The sequence below is a fragment of the Zeugodacus cucurbitae genome, chromosome 4, assembly GCF_028554725.1.
Source record: "Zeugodacus cucurbitae isolate PBARC_wt_2022May chromosome 4, idZeuCucr1.2, whole genome shotgun sequence".
Lineage (NCBI taxonomy): Eukaryota > Metazoa > Arthropoda > Insecta > Diptera > Tephritidae > Zeugodacus > Zeugodacus cucurbitae.
In genome coordinates, this window is record NC_071669.1 from 24,074,067 (window position 1) to 24,091,776 (window position 17,710).

Below are 17,710 nucleotides of genomic sequence, written 5' to 3' on the forward strand. Positions count from 1 at the left end.
TCGGGTTCCCTACTTTTTTAAAGAAAAAAAAAGGAATGTTTATTTTCATTCGAAAGAACATTCTTTGACATTTATTTTTTAAAATTAGCTCTTTCAAATTTTGACCGATTTAGCCCAATTTTCGATGACTCGTTCGATCATTTCGACTGGTAATTGGCGAATGACACGAGTGATGTTTTGCTCCAAAGCCTGAATCGAAGCGGGATTGTTCGCATAGGCTTTGCATATCTCTATAAGAAAAAGTCTAACGTTGTGATATCACACGATCTTGGTGGCCAATCGACCGACCCAAAACGTAAAATTATCTGCTCACCGAAGTGTTCTCTCAATAAATCCATTGATTGATGCGATGTGTGGGAAAATGTCGCGAGCTTCAATTTCAGTCATCAAATAGTCCGTTAACATGGCGCGATAATGGTCGCCATTGACGGTTACGTTCTCACCGGCATCAATCTGGAAGAAAGGATTCCACCGTCCCACAAACCACACAAACTGTTGATTGTTTTGGATGAAATGGCTGGTCTTGAATCACTTCAGGTTGCTCTTCGTCTCAAATGCGGAAATTTGTATACATATTGATCCAGATCACAGAATAGTCCATTGGCCCTCATCGCTGAACAAATTTGGCTCGATCGTCTTCGAACTTTTCAAGAGCCCTTAGAGCGAAGCGATGTCGCTTGGGAAGGTCGAGCGGCTTCAATTCTTGCACAAGCTGTATTTTGTACGCTTGCAATTGAGAATCTCTACGCAAAATGCGCCAACTATTCCATACGTCAGTCCGAGCTGCTACGAGCTGAGCCGGATCGGCTCTCCACGGTATTCGAATAGTATGCTCAGTGGGCCGATTATGTTGACCATAAGTTGAGCGAAGCGCGCGAAACACATTCTTTACAGAACGTGAATTTTCGTAATAAAGTTAAACAATTTGTAAACGTTGAAATGCCAAACAATACTGAACAAAAATAACATGACAGCTTGACATGACTCACGCGCGATCTGTCACTAAAAGTCTATTGATAAACTCAGAAATTTTCGGCATCACCATAAAAGAATCTATATATCTACTATCTTGTACTTATTTATAAGCTTAACTTATTTAAGTGCATTTTTGAATCACCTTCTCAATTGATAAGTACCATATACCCCACGTGGGATATAGTTTGGTAGTTATGGCACTTTCCAATTGTGATGAGTAATGGCATTCCTGGTCGAAAATCGCTGATACCAGCAGAATTGTAACTCCAGTACGCAAGCGGTGGGGTGGCGAAGGGGTGCTGTGTTATGCATTCCTATGCACATAACTCATACCTAGCATACGCAGGGGTAATTTACTTGACTCGTTAGCCAACAGCCGCTGGGTCCATGGCCCGGGCAGTTCACCTTCAGGTAATGTTTGCGTGGTTTGTTGTTGGCGAGGCGAGATTAATCGGTGAAAATATTCGCAGTTTATTAATTATGAATCATGTGCGCATTTCCAATCAATTGAACGTTTAAGCATTTGCTGCACTTGCATTTACGCTTGTTGGACATGCCTGCGCTCAGCTGCGCATCGTCCTTTTAGCGTTCTTGTGTATGTGGGCATGGGCGTCCATGAGTGTCAGCAAATAATGCTGCATGTGTACTTTTGTTGTTTTTGCTTTTTTGGCAATTTATATGGTATAACTTTTGCTTTGATTATTGGCATAACCGCAGAACATAAAAAACGCATTTACACTTTGTGACGGCAGATTTGGTTGGTTTTATTTGATCTGGTGCGCTTTGCTTTACTGCCCATTAAAGTTTGTTGTCCGAGATTTATGGGCTTACAACACACGCACACACACATATTACCGTGAACATGCAAATCTATTTATTGATGTTAAACGTGTGCATAACAGTTTGGTGAGATTTCAATGGATTTGTTTAACATTACTAGGATCTAGGTTGAGCCTAATGGTGGTGAGTGCATAATTACACTACGAGGTTCACATCTAAATATACCACACATGAAAGAATTTGAATTTACATTTTTCGCAGATGATCTTTAACTTTTAATTAAAACAAGTAAGGAAGGGCTAAGTTCGGGTGTCACCAAACATTTTATACTCTCGCAATTTATTTATTTAATTTTATTAATATAACAAACCATTCGACTCACATATTTGGCATATATATGGTATAAAGTCCATTGAAAGTTTGAAAACCCTAATATTAAGTATATGGGAGATAGGGGAAGTTATGACCCGGTTTCACTCATTTTTGGCACGGAGGCATATTATTATATTATTACCTATATTTTTGGTAAAAAATTTGTTAGAAGCACCGAGGTCCTCATTCGATTCGATATTCGATATATAGGGTCTTGAAAACTTATGGACCGATTTCGACGATTTTTAGAAGGGGGTGTCAAGAAAATATTGTATACCGAATTTCATTGAAATCGGTCGAGTAGTTCCTGATATACATATGGTTTTTGACCCATAAGTGGGCGACGAAACGTCCATTTTATATTTTCTAAAAAATCTGAGTGCAGCTTCTTTCTGCTATTTCTTCTGTAAAATTTAGTGCTTCTGACGATTTTCGTTAGTTAACGCACTTTTAGAAATTTTCAACCTAACCTTTGTATGGGAGGTAGGCGTGGTTATTATCCGATTTCAACTATTTTCATGGTGTGTGATGGGGTAGTAATGATAGTGTTCGGTTTATATAGCTTTCTTGGTTTGCGAGCTACATACAAATAATTAATTTGGGGACGGGCTCACGCCGACTTCCTCAAAAAATTTACATCCTCATTTGGATGTCAAATTCATGATACGAAAAACACAAATGTGTGAATTTTTTCATTGGGAATATCGTTCACATGATGTTTACAATAAACTGAATATAAATCAATCAAATCGAATATTTTAAATATTGTTTGATCTGGCATTCATTATTCGAGTGACGGGAGGGGTCTATAATGTTTTTGCATTATTTGGTATCTGTATATATTATTCAATATAAATCAAGTAACAGTTGTCAAAAAGATCAACTTCGGAAAAAGGTCATGCCCCACTAAAAATCACACGTTTGAAAAGGTACTCTGTATTTCACATACATTACAAATATTTTCCAATAGGCTTTCCATAAAAAAATCTAAGAATGCAGTAGGGTTTATTGAACTCATTTATATTTTCTAGCTTTTTAATTCTAAGAACTAGCCAGACTATGCCGACTTGATGCCAAAACCTACACTTATAATATATAATATTCGTTCTGATTTGGAATATACATGGATTTCTTTAACTGATTTCTTTGTACCATTTAAAATTAAATCTCGCAATGGTGGGTATAAATCTAAAAGCTTATGAATCACTTTGTAATACAATAATGAATATTTCTGTACGGCCGTGCTTGTAACCGCGCTTGTAATTAAAGTTAACATTATCGAAATGTAATTTTATAACAATAAGTGATATGTGATGACTTGTCGGTAGTTGTCGACGAGCCATCAATAAACATATTTACATAGAACTGCGCCCTTTCATATGCCTTTGCGAGCAATACACTCCAGTCAAGGTCAGGTTAGCAAAATCCATGTAATCTTTCTATGGTGATTACATTTCCAAAGCTTTGCTCTTCAAGAAAATACAAATTACGTAATGCAATGCCACTTAAGAAATTTAGGATCACGGTCGCTTTGTCTTCTTTTTTTGCTAATTTATTTTATTACGCACACCATAACTCAATAAAATAGTGCTCGATGAGCCGAACCATCACGAAGATCTACATAGAATTGTTCTTAGCTACACTGTTTGTTTAAATTGTAGGGATGAGTACAAAGCAAATATGCCGATAAGATGATTAAGCATTTTTCGTGTGTTTCTTTTTTTGTCTAAATGCTTGAACAGTCCATCAGTTTAACATTATTTACGTCAGCAAATAATTTGTGAAGCATTCAAACATAATGGTCGAATATGAATCGATCAATTTGCTGGCCTAAAGTGGAATCAGTTGAACAGTAGCCAATTACAGCGCTCAGCCAGCGGTCCAAATGAAAAGCGCCGTTGTGGTTACTACTTAAAAGTACATACTCGTACAAACTTAATATTTGGGCAACGCTGAACTTTAGGTCACTTGAAAAACCGGCTTGAAGAATTGTGCTTAAAAGTTAATAATTCTATCAAATTTGCACAAGTGCCCTTCAAAATGGTAATAGTGACGGAAAAATGAAGAAATTTTCATGGAGGAGTTTCTAATACATAAATTTAATGTGTAAGCTGTATGATGTTGCTTGGTGGCCACTTCAAACTGTTACCATTTTCAGCGCTTCAATCCGGCCAAACTAGACCCAGATGTACCTACATATGTACTTGGAGTTATTCTAATTGTTTTCATAAATTTTTTGCTAAATATATTTATACGCTATTTCTGTATTCAATTATAATTCTAACTTTTTGTACTGAAGCACATGTCATGAATTTGCAACCTTAACCTCTAGCTTTGAATGATCTAGCCAACTATAAATATTCTAACCAACTGGACGGTGGCATCATTGAGTTTAGCAACTGCAGAGTGTTAAGTTCAAATATTCGAAAAAAGACAATAAACTAATTGCAACTTGACAGGATAAACATAAGGATACCAATACAATGGTGAGTATCAAATATAAATCTATCGCACTCACTCCCTACAAGGCTAAAATTGCCTGCTTCATTAAAAAGCTATTACTTTCATTTCCTTAAACATTGTCCTTAATTTACAGAAACTCTTCGCAGTCGCACTCGCTGCGTGCTTTGTTGCCTATGCCATCGCACAATCAGCACCAGCTGAGCCATCCGCCGAGTATTTGCCACCAGTCGGTGATGAATCGGCACCACTTGCCGATGATGGTTACCGTTATAAGGCTGTGCGTCGTCTGAAGTATCGTCATCGTCGTGAGGTTCCCTCAGAAGAATACTTACCACCAGTAGCTGCACCATCCGCTGAATACATACCACCAGAGGGTGCTGAGACTCGTGTTGCCGATGATGGTTACCGTTACAAAACTGTAAGACGTTTCAAGGTACATCGTCATCGTCGTGAGGCTCCCTCAGAAGAATACTTGCCGCCAGTAGCTGAACCCAGCGCAGAATATTTACCACCAGTGGGTGCTGAAACCCGTGTCGCTGATGATGGTTATCGTTACAAGACTGTACGCCGCTTGAGATTCCGTGCTCGTCACCGTCGTGATGTCTCTGAATTGACTTCACTGCCATCTGCTGAATACTTGCCTCCAGTTGAAGTTGAGTTGGCTCCTGAGTTGAAGACCGTTTTGGGTGATGATGGTTACCGTTATAAGGCAGTGCGTCGGTTGAAGTACCGTCGTCATCGTCGTGAAGCTGAGGCTGCTGAGGAAGTCGCTGTCGCTGAAAGCGCTGATGCTCCCAATGGTGAATACTTGCCTCCAAGCAATGATGTCGCTGAAGTACCAGAAGTGAAAAGCGCGGAGTTGGCACAGGATGGTTACCGTTATAAAACTGTGCGTCGCATCAGATACCGTCATCGTCAATAGAATGTAGAAATGTAATAAACTCTTATATTGAATGATAATAGTCAGTGATAAGTAAGATGTGAAAAGATGGATATGGAAATTTAGAACGAAATAGTCCCACATGTGCTGATTGCGCTTTACGATTAGTTTGCTAATGTTAAGAAATATAATGCAAGAATAATAAAATTTATTCAAATCATAAAATTTTGTGGCTTTCACTTTCGTTTTTATATCAGATGAAATATTTAAAATTATTCTGAAAATTATTTGTGCATTTTATGAATATCCGAATATAATACTGGTATATCCAGATTTCAATATGGAAAAAATAAATTAATGCCATTATATGTAACGTTTACAGTGTGTATGATTGCTTTCATTATTAGATATATCCATAGTTTGAGGATTTTCGGATTTTCTTGAACCGAAGGAATAATCAGTTTGGTTCGAATAATTGTATAGTCTTTAACTCTAAAAGTCTGAGCTATTTTTGGCAGCAACCATTATATATAAAACTAACTATAATACTAACACACATAGTCCTTCTGAAATGGTGAATCCGGTAACTCTACGGATTAGTTTAACGAAGGTATACATATGTCTCATTGGGTCTTCAGTCGTGCATCTATAATACTCTGTAGGTTTTTTTCAATTAGAAAAATGAGTGGTAGTACCGAATTTATTTTGATTTAAGTCACTGCGGTGAGCTTAGACCCTATTTTTTATTATGAATAACCAATTTTTATGCTCTCGCAACAAATGTTGCTAAAGAGAGTATTATAGTTTTGTTCACATAACGGTTGTTTGTAACACCCAAAACTAAACGAGTTAGATATAGGGTTATATATACCAAAGTGATCAGGGTGAAGAGTGGAGTTCAAATTCGAATGTCTGTCTGTCCGTCCGTCCGTCCGTCTGTGCAAGCTGTAACTTGAGTACAAATTAAGATATCTTGATGAAACTTGGCACACTTGTTTCTTGGCACCATAGGAAGGTTGCTTTCGAAAATGAGCAAAATCGGACCACTGCCACGCCCACAAAATGGCGAAAACCGAAAACACATAAAGTGCCATAACTAAGCCATAAATAAAGCTAGGGAAATAATGGATCGTACTATTAAGGGCCATATTTGGATGTAAATTTTCTGGGGAAGTGGGCGTGGCCCCGCCTTCTACTAAGTTTTTTGTATATATCTCGGAAACCAATAGAGCTATATAAACCAAACTTTCTGCAGTCGGTTTTTTTAGCCACTTCCTAATACAGTCCAAAAATTAAAGAAATCGGATCATAACCACGCCCACCTCCCATACAAAAGTTAGGTTGAAAATTACTAAAAGTGGGTTAACTCACTAACGAAAAACGTCAGAAACACTAAATTTCACATAAGAAATGGCAGATGGAAGCTGCACTCAGATTTAAAAAATGGAAAATGGGCGTGGCGTCGCCCACTTATGGGTCAAAAACCATATCTCAGGAACTACTCGACCGATTTCAATGAAACTTGGTTTGTAATAGTTTCCTTACATCCCAATGATATGTTGTTAAAATAGGCCAAATCGCTTCATAACCACGCCTACTTCCTATATACCAGGACTTTGAATACGTTCTGAATCCGTTAACTTTACAATATATAAAGTAAGTACTAGTGAAGATATCGGTGCAGAACTTTGCACAAATACTATGTTAATAGTGTGGCAGACCCATTCTAAAAATCGCCGAAATCGGACCTTAGGTTTTTAAGGCCCCATATATCGAACACGAGGACCTCGGTGCTTCTAACCTAATATTATGGCTTCCAACTTTCAATGGACTTTATACAATATATATGACGAATATGTGGGTCAAATTGTGTATTATATAATATTAATTAAGTTAAATAAATTGCGAGAGTATAAAATGTTCGGTTACACCCGAACTTAGCCCTTCCTTACTTGTTTTTAATGATTTTTAATAATATATTAAAACACCGACAATAACTCCATCATCACATACAATGCTCGATTTTTTGTTTCTTTTTATTTCATGTCAGAATTATATATTGTATACACTTGATATAATTTTTGGTTAACATGGACAGTAAATTACCCGTGCAAAAAAAAATTGTAAAAAAGATCTAATTTTAAATGAAAATCTATCTATTCGTACAGTGAGAACTTACACTGTAGACTTTTAAGGTATTATATGTTTATACATATATGTATTACTGTTAAAAGGAACAAACAAAAACTATTCTGGGAAAGAATTTAGAATTTATTTAATTATATTAACGTGTAGAAAAGAGATCAAGTGTATTAAATAACAAACACACCTATACAGCAAAATCGACTTTTTTCTGGGTATTGAACCAAACTGAGTTTTTCCGGGAGATTGAGACATATGTAAGTAAAAAATTACATTCTCCTATTTTCGAAGTTAGCCTCCAAAATCGGAAAATTTGGTTTCGAAGTTTGGAAAAAGGATTTTTAAAAATAATAATTATTAATTAGAGGATATAGTTACAAAAACATTCAAAATAGGGATATAATCTACGTTCTAACAAAAAGAAACACATCGAAGTCTCACATCCTTTATTTTTAAACTATTAGAAACTTATTCAATGACTTTACAGAAATTTTAAATTGAGATATTGTTGTCCACTACCATATAATGTAGTATAAGTTGTAAAACCTACTAGCTTCCTATTCGCATTGATTAAATGAGTGGGCGTCACTAGGTCTCACCTTCAAAAGAATCGTCATAACAAGTTAATTTTCACAGATGTCGGACGAGCTGTACCCTAGGCGAGGAAACCATTCATAAAATGCTGCTATTTTTAAACTATATAACTATGTACATAGGCAATTAAAATAGTATATATCCAAAACTTGCTGTTATGAACGAATACTTCAAAATTTATTAAATGAATTTAGATATCTGTATAATTGCATAAACTCTGCGCGAAGTAGGTGCGATAAGGAGTTCATAATCGAAAAAAGTAACAACGAAATGTTGATTCTTAACGGTGCTGCTTTTTAGGCTGATATGTGACAATGGAAGAACATGGCGCCAACGTTTCAACACTCGACACTCATGTATGGGCTTTGCATTAGATTAACCGAATCCAAAATGGGAAATTACGTAACAGTCAGCTACAGAGTTACCAAAGAGGATTTTTAGGAAATGGAAAAGCTCCAGATTTCACATCGCATAACATGTTCTGTAAATTGTTCCATTTTTTCGAAAAGAAACAATCAAATTTTGTGAACCTCAATCGAAATCATTAAAATATTTCTGTTTTGAATTCGGGAAAAAAAATTGAGAGCGCTTTTTAATTGTAAAAGAAATTTGCTCATCTATAAATTGTTGAAATCACACTACAACTACACTTGAAATAAAATATGAATTCTCATTTCGGAACCGAATTCAAATCGTGTGAATTTCAGAACAGGTCTGAATATTTTCAGCTCAATGCATTAGCTCATCATCCTAATCTGATATGTTTTCTACAAAAAATTGCCAATAACCATTGACTTCCTGTATGTAAACTGAGGGATGACGCTCTAAGAGTAAAAAAAACGATAAAAGTTCTTCCAGTCCCTTGAAACAATTTTTTGTTCTCGTTCCACAAGAATTTTGTGGTAATGATGTTAGATCTTCCAGGGGGGATCTTTATTTTTAAAGTGCCTCCAATGAATGTGATGTAATCGGGGTACGGATATATCTATGTGTTAATTGAATCCTATATGTGTTCTGGGTACATAATTTTACTACACATCAAGCATTCGAACTACCAATTACCAGGAAACGTATATTGTATGTAACTTCATAAAGAACATTTCAGTGTTGAAGATAAGTGAAACGTAGAAATATGCTGTGACGCAATAGTATTTGAACGAAAATGTTTCAAAGTTCAGATAAAAAAGGAGCCAAGCAAATATTTGCGAATTACCATACATGGAAAGCAGTATAAACGCAATGGGGCGGTGGTATAGCTAAAGTAAAGTAGTTGACCAGCATTGATTCGTAGGCCACTTGAAAAACTTGATCCGAAATTGCTCTAAAGTAAATTTATAAACTTCGCTTAAGTGCCCACCGCGTCATTACATTCGAAAATGAAAAAATTTATCTACATAATTTGTTGTTGTGTGCGCCAACGTCATTTAATACACTTGGCTACTCGAAGCAGGCACTTGAAGCGGCTGCCATTAACGAAGTACCTATTTTGTTATAATGTACTTAGTTGTTATTCTATACATTTTTAACATACACAGTAATTTGTTGTTATTATGTCCGCATCATCTTCCACCTTTATTGTTGCTTTACTAATTCGATTGAATTGATCTGGACAGCTATAAATAAATAATCTGCGCCAACGAGTCAACAGCCTCATTGAGCTTAGCATCAGCGAAGTGTTAAGTTCAAGACAATAGTTTCATTTAACAAAATTTACAATTTGTTGAAAGGAAGCTTCTAACAGAAAGGATAAAATGGTGAGCCCATTATCATAATAATGAGGAAACATTTGTATTTCAACCATGGTTTTGGTTTTTTCAGAAACTCTTTGTGGTGGCGTTCGCTGTGTGCCTGGCTTCCCTGGCCTTTGCTCAATCTGTACCCGCTGATGGCGTCGAGCCATCCGCCGAGTATTTGCCACCAGTCGGTGATGAATCGGCACCACTTGCCGATGATGGTTACCGTTATAAGGCTGTGCGTCGTCTGAAGTATCGTCATCGTCGTGAGGTTCCCTCAGAAGAATACTTGCCACCAGTAGCTGAACCCAGCGCAGAATATTTACCACCAGAGGGTGCTGAAACCCGTGTCGCTGATGATGGTTATCGTTACAAGACTGTACGCCGCTTGAGATTCCGTGCTCGTCACCGTCGTGATGTTTCTGAATTGACTTCACTGCCATCTGCTGAATACTTGCCTCCAGTTGAAGTTGAGTTGGCTCCTGAGTTGAAGACCGTTTTGGGTGATGATGGTTACCGTTATAAGGCAGTGCGTCGCTTGAAGTACCGTCGTCATCGTCGTGAAGCTGAGGCTGCTGAGGAAGTCGCTGTCGCTGAAAGCGCTGATGCTCCCAATGGTGAATACTTGCCCCCTAGTAATGATGTCGCTGATGTACCAGAAGTAAAAAGCGCCGAGTTGGCTCAAGATGGTTACCGTTATAAAACTGTGCGTCGTCTGAAGTACCGTCGCAATCGTCGTGAAGCTGAGGCCGCCGAAGAGGTTGTAGCTGCCGAGAGTGCTGATGCGCCCAATGGTGAATACTTGCCTCCTAGTAATGATGTCGCTGAAGTACCAGAAGTGAAAAGCGCCGAGTTGGCTCAAGATGGTTACCGTTATAAAACGGTGCGTCGTCTGAAGTACCGTCGTAATCGTCGTGAAGCTGACGCTGCTGAGGAAGTCGCTGCCGCTGAAGGTGCTGATGCACCCAATGGTGAATATTTGCCACCAAGCAATGATGTTGCCGAAGTACCAGAAGTGAAAAGCGCGGAGTTGGCTCAAGATGGTTACCGTTATAAAACGGTGCGTCGTCTGAAGTACCGTCGCAATCGTCGTGAAGCTGAGGCCGCCGAAGAGGTTGTAGCTGCCGAGAGTGCTGATGCGCCCAATGGTGAATACTTGCCTCCTAGTAATGATGTCGCTGAAGTACCAGAAGTGAAAAGCGCCGAGTTGGCTCAAGATGGTTACCGTTATAAAACGGTGCGTCGTCTGAAGTACCGTCGTAATCGTCGTGAAGCTGACGCTGCTGAGGAAGTCGCTGCCGCTGAAGGTGCTGATGCACCCAATGGTGAATATTTGCCACCAAGCAATGATGTTGCCGAAGTACCAGAAGTGAAAAGCGCCGAGTTGGCTCAAGATGGTTACCGTTATAAAACGGTGCGTCGTCTGAAGTACCGTCGTAATCGTCGTGAAGCTGACGCTGCTGAGGAAGTCGCTGCCGCTGAAGGTGCTGATGCACCCAATGGTGAATATTTGCCACCAAGCAATGATGTCGCTGAAGTACCAGAAGTGAAAAGCGCCGAGTTGGCTCAAGATGGTTACCGTTATAAAACGGTGCGTCGTCTGAAGTACCGTCGTAATCGTCGTGAAGCTGACGCTGCTGAGGAAGTCGCTGCCGCTGAAGGTGCTGATGCACCCAATGGTGAATATTTGCCACCAAGCAATGATGTTGCCGAAGTACCAGAAGCGAAAAGTGCAGAGCTGGCGGAAGATGGCTACCGTTATAAGACTGTGCGTCGCATCAGATACCGTCATCGGCAATAAACTTACGAGTTATTATTGAAACATTAATAGACTCGACTATATAAATGGACTCGTGTATATGATTATGAATTTGAACGACTTGGATGAGAGTTATGGAAAACTCTCATATCTTATACGATAAATTAAGTGTGAATACGCTTTATACGATTTTTGTTTAAGTTTAAGTTTTTTACTGCAATGCAAGAATAAAAAATTATTCAACAAAAAACCGCACTGTGGCAGTGTCACTTAAAAAGGGCTTTATATGTCTTACAAGGAACTAGGATTAAGGTTTGTACTACAATTTCTGTTCTAAGCTTTAGCACTGCTTTAAGACATTTGTTATTCCAAGACTATATGAAAGTGGTGTGGAACTAAATTACGAAGCTAAGCAAAAATAATCGAGTTTGCACCAGTTTCATCTTCGTAAACCAAAACAGCAAAGGAAAAAATATTGTCTGCTGAAAGAATTTTTACTTTTCCATGAGAAAATCTATACTACTATTATAAAGAGGAAAGATTTGTATGTTTGTAATGAATATACTCAAGAACTACTGTACCGATTTCAAAACTTCTTTCATCATTGGAAAGCTACATTCACCTTAAGTAACATAGACAATATTTATTGCTAGAAAAGAATAGGGATCCTTATTAAAACTTAACTAACATATTCCAAGGTGAAAACAAGAGGTCTGAAACAAAAGTATGTTCTACAATATTACAGAATATATCAATATCTACACAAAATATCGCGACTGTCAAAATAAGTGTTTTTTAATTAATAAAATATATATACTTTAAAACTATACCTTATCAAAACAAATTATTTTCTATATAGCTGCGAAAAACGAAGTTTCTCTTTTCAATAAAATTTCACAACAACAAATTAAGTAAACATTGTGATATTTGACGGAAAGTTGTCGTCACGCGGCTCAAACGCGGCTTCGCGCGGCTCCTTAACGGAAACTTAAAAAGTTCTTCTTAAAACTAATTATAAATTGTCTATTCACTTACTGTCTATACATTATATGCAGTATTTCCTCACTTTGCCAATAGTACATTTTTATCAAAAGTTCTATTCTCATTTTATCTGGTTTATAAAACAAGTGAACGTTATGTCTAGGAGAAAAACGTCTAATCTTTCTAAAAGTTGCTTTCAAGCAATATTAGCAAAAATACGACGTATTGCAGAAATATATTTTGAAAATTCAGGTCGACTCGAAAATCAGAGAGCGTTTGCCGAACTACAGAATCGAGCGCCGGACGTTCGCAACGCCTTGCTGAAAATCGTGAACGAATCTTATTAACACGAGCAAACGAATCTAGCGTCGAACGCTCGTAGCGCCTTGCTGATGAGTAAGAAACTGGCAAACGCGTGCCCGTGAATCAAACGTCGAACGCTCGTAGCGACTTATTGCACACAGAGAAAGACAACGATTGTTAACAACTAGGACGCGTAATAGAATTTTATATATATATATTGTTTTGGGTCGGCTTTAGAATACTATCCCAGGCTTTCGGTAATAAAATGGGTAGGTATTGCTGGAAAGATGAGGTTCTCCAGATTAAGGATATATACTAGTATATATGTATGTATATAGCTGCAGCTGACTTATAATTTTCGAGATATTCGCACTTAAAGTTGAAAAAAGTTCAACTTTTATCTTGAATTTTCACAATATATACTGAATATTTTATTAATTTTATGCACTTATTTTACTCTTACACTTCACCACATTGTTTCTGCAAATTTATTTTATAAAAATTATCACGAAATAGCTGTAAATAAATATTTAACATTTTACACAAATCTTCGTTTCAATAATAGCAAAAAAGGTTGCAGGTTGACAAGTAATCAGTGTTGCCACATCAGATATTTTGCAAAAATTAAGAGAATAACAAGAAAGGAAAGGGTGCAACCGAACATTTTATACTCTCACAATTTATTGATTTATTTTTAAGATAACACACAATTTGACCCAATTTGAAAATTAATTAATTGGGTACATATATGAGAGCTAGGGGAAGTTATGACCCGATTTTAACCATTTCTGGTACAGAGACACACTATTAGAAGAAACATATTTCCTCTGAATTAAATTAAAATACCGAAATTGTTGGTGAAAAATTACCATGGGGCACTGAATTCTTCATATTCGACATTCGAGGCCTTATTATTATAAAGTTATAGTCCTATTTCGACAAATTCCTATTTTCACAAGTGACGCCACAGGTCATATACAGCATTTCTGTAAAGTTTTATTTCGCTATCTTCATTGGTTCCTTATCTATACATTATAAAGTAAAGGAATAAGATAGAGTTCACAAAATTGAGTTACATGGGAAGTTATCGTGGTTGTGAACCGATTTTATCCATTTTCCACACGTGTCATCAGGGTGTCAGGAATATATTATATACCGAATTTTATTCGAATCGGTCGAGTAGTTATTGAGATAAAGTTTTTGACCTATAAGTGGGCGATGCCATGCCCATTTTCAATTTTGTGAAAAAATGTGAGTGCAGCTTCCTTCTGCAATTTCTTCTGTAAAATTTAGTGTTTCTGACGCTTTTTAGTGAGATAACCCACTTTTAGTAATTTTCAACCTAACCTTTGTATGGGAGGTGGGCGTGGTTATTATCCGATTTCAACTATTTTCATGGTGTGTGATGGGGTACGTAAGAAAACCGACTGCAGAAAGTTTGGTTTATATAGCTTCATTGGTTTGCGAGATATATGCAAATAACCGATTCGGGGGCGGAGCCACGCCCACTGCTCCAAAAAAATTACATCCAAAAGTGCCCCTTCTGAGTGCGATCTTTTGATATTTTATTTCCATAGCTTTATTTATGGCTTAGTTATGGCACTTTATGTGTTTTCGCCATTTTGTGGGCGTGGCAGTGGTCCGATTTTGCCCATTTTCGAAAGCAACCCTCTCACGGTCCCAAGGAACATGTGTGCTACGTTTCTTCAAGATATCTCAATTTTTACTGAAGTTATCCGTTGCGCGGACGGACGGACGGACAGACAGACATTCGGATTTTGACTCGTCTCGTCGTCCTGATCATTTTGATATACATGATCTATATCTAACTCGTTTAGTTTTATGACTTACAAACAACCGTTATGTGAACAAAACTACAATACTCTCTTAGCAACTTTTGTTGCAAGAGTATAAAAAAGAAGGATTATACCCCAAATACATAAACCATAATGGTGTTATGACTTATGCAAAATCTTTCGGTATTACCTTTTCTTTGATAACCCCCAGTGATGGCCCGACCAGGGTTATTTTTTTAAAGCGCGGCCAAAGGCCGCTAATGCAAAGCCAATTTCTAACCCAAAAATAAATAATGTCAAAGAGGGTATATCAGTCTCCTCAACACTTCATTTCTATAACAGATTTTATTACAACTACTATTGAATCAAAGTACCGTTTCTTTTTCTGTCCGTTTTCTCTTTTTTCATACTTTTCAATTCAAATTGTGTTTTTGCAAGTGATCATACGTGAGTTTTTCTAAGCGAATATTCGTGAATATTTCAAAGTGATTTCCGAATTGTTTTATATAAATTTCTTAAAGCTATCATTTTTAAAATGAGTGGAAGTTCAGCAGGTATGTTATTATAGAATTTAATTTGTTTAAAATGTTACGAAAATCTTTTAAATAGATTGTAACGAGCCATCGACCAGCCGAGGCGTAGTTAGAAAAAGTAACGTTGTGACTGCGTCGGAGGTCAAAGGGATGTGGAATATCGGAAAGAATATCGGAAAGATATTCCACACATTTGACACACGCGAAAAATGTATATCTTTTGCTAAGGAGAAGGGATTGATTCCGAATAAGAAGTTGTGTCGTGTGCACAAGACTGCTATGGCGGTATCGGTAGCCGGCAATAGTGCAGTCGGAATTTTTCGATGCCGGAAGGGTACTTGCCGTACGCGAGCAGTGTCCCGAGCGAAGGGTACATGGTTTGAGAATGCTAAGATTCCATTACCTCAGGTGTTCCACTTAATGTATGTCTATGCCTCGCATTGGTCACAAGCCGAAGTTCGGAAAAACAGCATGATCAGGGAGCCAGTTTTTTCAAGCTCTACCATATGCGACTGATACAATTACTGCCGCGAAGCGGTGGGAAAAATTGGCGGCCCTGGCAAAAGAGTGCAAATCGATGAAAGTAAATTCGGTAAACGAAAATACAACAAAGGTAATAATAAATATATTATTGATTACGTTACATTATTTTTGATTTCTTTTTTAGGAAGGAGAGTTGAATGTCACTTGGTAGAGGGCGGTAGCGATGATTCACCGTTGGAAGTATGTCCGGACAACGTACGGTCTTCCGAGGTGTTCATACCCTTAATTCAAAAGCATGTCGCAGAAGGTACAATAATATGTATCGACTGCTGGAAGGCGTACAACTGCTTGACAAGTCACGGGTATGAGTACCGTCGTGTAAATCACAGGGATCCGGACAATCCATTTGCAGCCGATGATGGAGCCCATACGCAGCGCATTGAGTCCCAGTGGCGGGTCATCAAACGTTTTTTTATAAAAGATAACTATAATAATCTTGAAGATTTTGCATATTTGATAATAGCGTATATGTGGAGGAAAACCATAGCTAATAAACAGGAAGATCCGATTGTAAAACTTATTGATGCAATAAAATATACTTATAGTACATAGAGTGAATATCATAAACTTTCTTCATATTATCTTTATACAATCTTTTTAGAGGGCATTCGTTCCGTTTCTTCATTTGGGGTATTTATTTATTTTGGTTATTCTCATTCGTTTGCAAAATATCTGATATGGCAACATTTATTTCTTGTCAAGCTGCAAAAGCTTTTGTTATTGTCGAAATTAAGAAAAAATGTTAAATATTTATTTACAGATATTTTCGTGATCATTTTTATAAAATAAATATGCAGAAACAATGTGGTGAAGTGTAAGTGTAAAATAAGTGCATAATATTAATAAAATATTCAGTATATATTGTGAAAATTCAAGAGAAAAGTTGCACTTTTTTCAACTTTAAGTGCGAATGTCTCGAAAACTATATGTCAGCTATATATATATATACATCCTTAATCTGGAGAACCTCCTCTTTCCAACCATGCCCACTTTTTACCCAAAAGCCTGGGATAGTATACGAAAGTTCTCCTTGAATTTTTCACATATATTTTGAACTTTAAATATATTTACACTTCACAAATTTGTTTCTACATATTTATTTTTAACAAATTATATTAAAATTTACTTTGTGTATAATTCTCTTTATTTGTACAATAAAAAAGGGTTGCATTCTGACACAAAATAAGTGTTACCATATCACATATTTTGTAAACGAATTATAAGAATCACAATAATGAAAAAGAAAGATTGTACCCCGAATACAATAAGCATAATAGTGTAATGGGTAATATAAACGATTTTATTATTATTATTTTTATTTTAGTGCGGCCGAAGGCCGCCAATGCAGAAAGTAGTTCTACGCGGAAGAGCTTGTCATTTCACCTCCTTGATAATCACCGGTGTTGGCTCGACCAATGCAGAAATGAGTTTCAACCAAATAAGTGATATTATCCTAAAGGGTATATCTCTCTCTCTTTATTAACTCATTTTCTTTAACGGATAATGGTTACAGTTACTTTGAAAAAAATACCGTTTCTTTTTTTCCGTTGTGCTATTAATTTCGTATTTGGTAATTCAAAGTGAACTATTTCAAGCGAAAGCAAGTGATCGGGCAATTTTTTACTTATTATAATTTTTTTTTCTATATTATCTTTTGGAAAAATGAACGCAAATTCTGCATTCTATTTAAATTATTATAGAATTTTCAATAGATTTCGAAGAGCAATCTACCAGACGAGGTGTTAGGAGGACTAATGTACTTACTGCGGCCGAAATTAGAAAGATGGGGAATATCGGCAGAATTATAGAAAACTTTGACACAAAGAAAAAATGTATTTATTTTGTTGAAACAGAGG

At 37.0% G+C, this 17,710-nt stretch overlaps 2 protein-coding genes and 1 pseudogene across 2 annotated transcripts; all 3 read left to right on the forward strand.

Annotated features, from left to right (window-relative positions):
• Positions 1 to 4,443: 4,443 nt before the first annotated feature.
• LOC105214785 (uncharacterized) lies at positions 4,444 to 5,662 on the forward strand. The gene is made up of 2 exons (XM_011188419.3): positions 4,444 to 4,613; positions 4,724 to 5,662. The coding sequence occupies exons 1-2, from the start codon at positions 4,611 to 4,613 to the stop codon at positions 5,510 to 5,512; spliced, it is 792 nt and encodes a 263-aa protein (XP_011186721.2). The 5' UTR covers positions 4,444 to 4,610; the 3' UTR covers positions 5,513 to 5,662.
• A 4,141-nt stretch (positions 5,663 to 9,803) lies between these two features.
• On the forward strand, positions 9,804 to 11,948 carry LOC105214784 (uncharacterized). Its single transcript, XM_011188417.3, has 2 exons — positions 9,804 to 9,960; positions 10,025 to 11,948. Exons 1-2 carry the CDS (start codon positions 9,958 to 9,960, stop codon positions 11,738 to 11,740), a joined length of 1,719 nt encoding a protein of 572 aa, XP_011186719.2. The 5' UTR covers positions 9,804 to 9,957; the 3' UTR covers positions 11,741 to 11,948.
• A 3,365-nt stretch (positions 11,949 to 15,313) lies between these two features.
• Positions 15,314 to 17,662, forward strand: LOC128921437 (uncharacterized; annotated as a pseudogene).
• The last annotated feature ends 48 nt before the right edge of the window (positions 17,663 to 17,710 follow it).